Genomic DNA, 2,468 nt, shown 5'->3' with positions numbered 1-2,468 from the left:
TTCTCCTTGTTAGCCTGATGCCCATTGAGGAGAAACACGTGTGCCTCTCTGTCTGTCCCTGTCCTTCCAGCCTCGGCTGGAACATTTCCTGCTGTTTCCCCTCATGACCTTGCTCCCTTTGTCCCACCATTACCTGGGGCTCTGGGAACATCCATCCTTAGGGCTTACACTGAGCTGACCCTCATATCAGGACCCCCATCTGTAACACTGAGGACTTGCTGGGGTCTCCTGTTGGGCTGCAGGCTGCCTCCCACAATCGGACCGCTCTCCCAGGGACTCTTGTGCCCCAGAGAGGAGCCCCATGCAGGAGACATCTCAGCACAGAGGCCGTGGCAATGCCATTCATCATCTGTGTGTGAGCAGCTGCACTGAGCCCTGTGTGTCCCTGGCTGGGAGTGGGGAGGTGAGATCCTCCTTGGGTGGGATGAGACCGCAGGAGGGCTTTGGAGCTCTGCCCTGCGAGACTGGATTCCTCAGCTCTCTGTGGGGTCCAGTTTCTTCTACAGGGATCTGCAGGGTGTGATCACAGAGCGTCCAGCACAGGGCAGCTGAGAGCAGGACTGATGGACAAAGCAGCTCTCCCCACTCTGCACTCAGGGGAAGGTTTCACTGGCACTGCAGCAGCAATGTCAGGGAGTTCTGACAGGAGAAACACTCCTCAGCTCCTTCCTATACACAGGGGATTTAGTCTGAGATCAGGACATCCTTCTATTTACTGACTGCTGCCAGGCAGGACTGAGTTCTCCAGAGCCCACAGCTGACCCTCCTCCCAGCAGTGGCACACTCAAGCCAGCACAAAGCAGACCTCCCAAAAGGGACCTTCCAAAAGTCCTCCTGATTTCAGAGAGACAAGAGGTTTTCCTCAAGGAAGAGTTCCCTAACTTCTCACTACCTTTTCCACCTTGGACAGGTCTCCACACTTGACTGCAGCAGATGTCCAGCAGCAGATGTCCAACAGCAGCAGCTCCATCAGCCAGTTCCTCCTCCTGCCCTTCGCAGACACTGGGGAGCTGCAGCTCCTGCACTTCCTCTTCCTGGGCATCTACCTGGCTGCTTTTCTTGGAAATGGCCTCATCATCATCACCATAGCCTGTGACCACCACCTCCACACCCCCATGTACTTCTTCCTCCTCAACCTCTCTATTCTTGACTTTAGCTGCATCTCCACCACTGTTCCCAAAGCCCTGGCCAATTCCTTGTGGGACACCAGGGCCATTTCCTACACAGGATGTGTGGCTCAACTCTTTTTCCTTTTATTTTTGTTCTCAACAGAGTACTATCTCCTCACTGTCATGGCCTATGACCGCTACATTTCCATCTGCCACCCCCTGCACTACGGGACCCTCCTGGGCAGCAGAGCTTGTGTCCACATGGCAGCAGCTGCCTGGGGCAGTGGGTTTCTCAGTGCTGTTCTGCACACAGGCAATACATTTTCACTCCCCCTCTGCAAGGCCAGTGCCCTTGACCAGTTCTTCTGTGAAATCCCCCAGATCCTCAAGCTCTCCTGCTCAGATGCCTACCTCAGGGAAACTGGACTCATTATGGTCGGTGCCTGTTTAGGTTTTGGCTGTTTTGTGTTCATTGTGGTGTCCTATGTGCAGATCTTCAGGGCCGTTCTGAGGATCCCCTCACAGCAGGGACGACACAAAGCCTTTTCCACCTGCCTCCCTCACCTGGCCGTGGTCTCCCTGTTTCTCAGCACTGCCATATTTTCCTACCTGAAGCCCCCTTCCATCTCCTCCCCATTTCTGGACCTGCTAGTGGCATTTCTTTACTCAGTGTTTCCACCAGCAGTGAACCCCCTCATCTACAGCATGAGGAACCAGGAGCTCAAGAATGCCATGTGGAAACTGATGACTGGATGTTTCTAAGCAGCAACAGGCTTTTCATCTTCTTCTGCATATCACTGGCCATGTAACTCACATTAGGACCAGTCTCTATCTAGTAGGTTTTAGTGTTCAGAGGTTTTTTTCAGTTTCTGTTTTGTCTCAGCTGTAATAAGGTTTCACGTTCATCCCATTCCTAATGATGTATCTGCAGGTCTTGTGTGGCCCTTTACATATCACTGACCATGGAACTCACCGTATGACCAGTCTTTATTTTGTACCTTCTGTAGTTGTGGTTGCTTTTGTTCCAGTCTGGCTGTGCTATAATAACAGTGTCCACGTTCATCCCATTCCTGCTGTATTCTTGTGTGACTCTGACACTGCATATTGACTACAATTTACTAGCACATGACTGGAATGGCCATGCTTTCCATCCAGGGCAGAATGTGAATTTCTAGGATTGGTACAGATGATAGCAGAATAAATACCTTCCCCTGTACCTGCATTACTGCCAACCTGTCCCTTTCATCTTCCCCATCACTCAGGTGTTTCCACCTCTCCTGATACGACCATGCGTAAGGACACCCTATAAGCAAACTGGCTGGATGTGTGCACTTCACTTTTCTCAACAGGTTTCCACCT

General features: G+C 51.8%; 1 protein-coding gene across 1 annotated transcript; it reads left to right on the top strand.

The window, feature by feature from the left end:
- Positions 1-1,115: 1,115 nt before the first annotated feature.
- On the top strand, positions 1,116-1,871 carry LOC311202183 (olfactory receptor 14C36-like; the record flags this gene model as incomplete). The annotated part of the gene is made up of 1 exon (XM_084276721.1): positions 1,116-1,871. The coding sequence occupies one exon, from the start codon at positions 1,116-1,118 to the stop codon at positions 1,869-1,871; it is 756 nt and encodes a 251-aa protein (XP_084132847.1).
- Between the last annotated feature and the right edge of the window lie 597 nt (positions 1,872-2,468).

The sequence above is a fragment of the Gallinula chloropus genome (assembly GCF_964237585.1).
Source record: "Gallinula chloropus genome assembly, chromosome: 29".
Classification (NCBI taxonomy): Eukaryota; Metazoa; Chordata; class Aves; order Gruiformes; family Rallidae; genus Gallinula; species Gallinula chloropus.
This window is presented reverse-complemented; position numbering and strand designations above follow the sequence as displayed.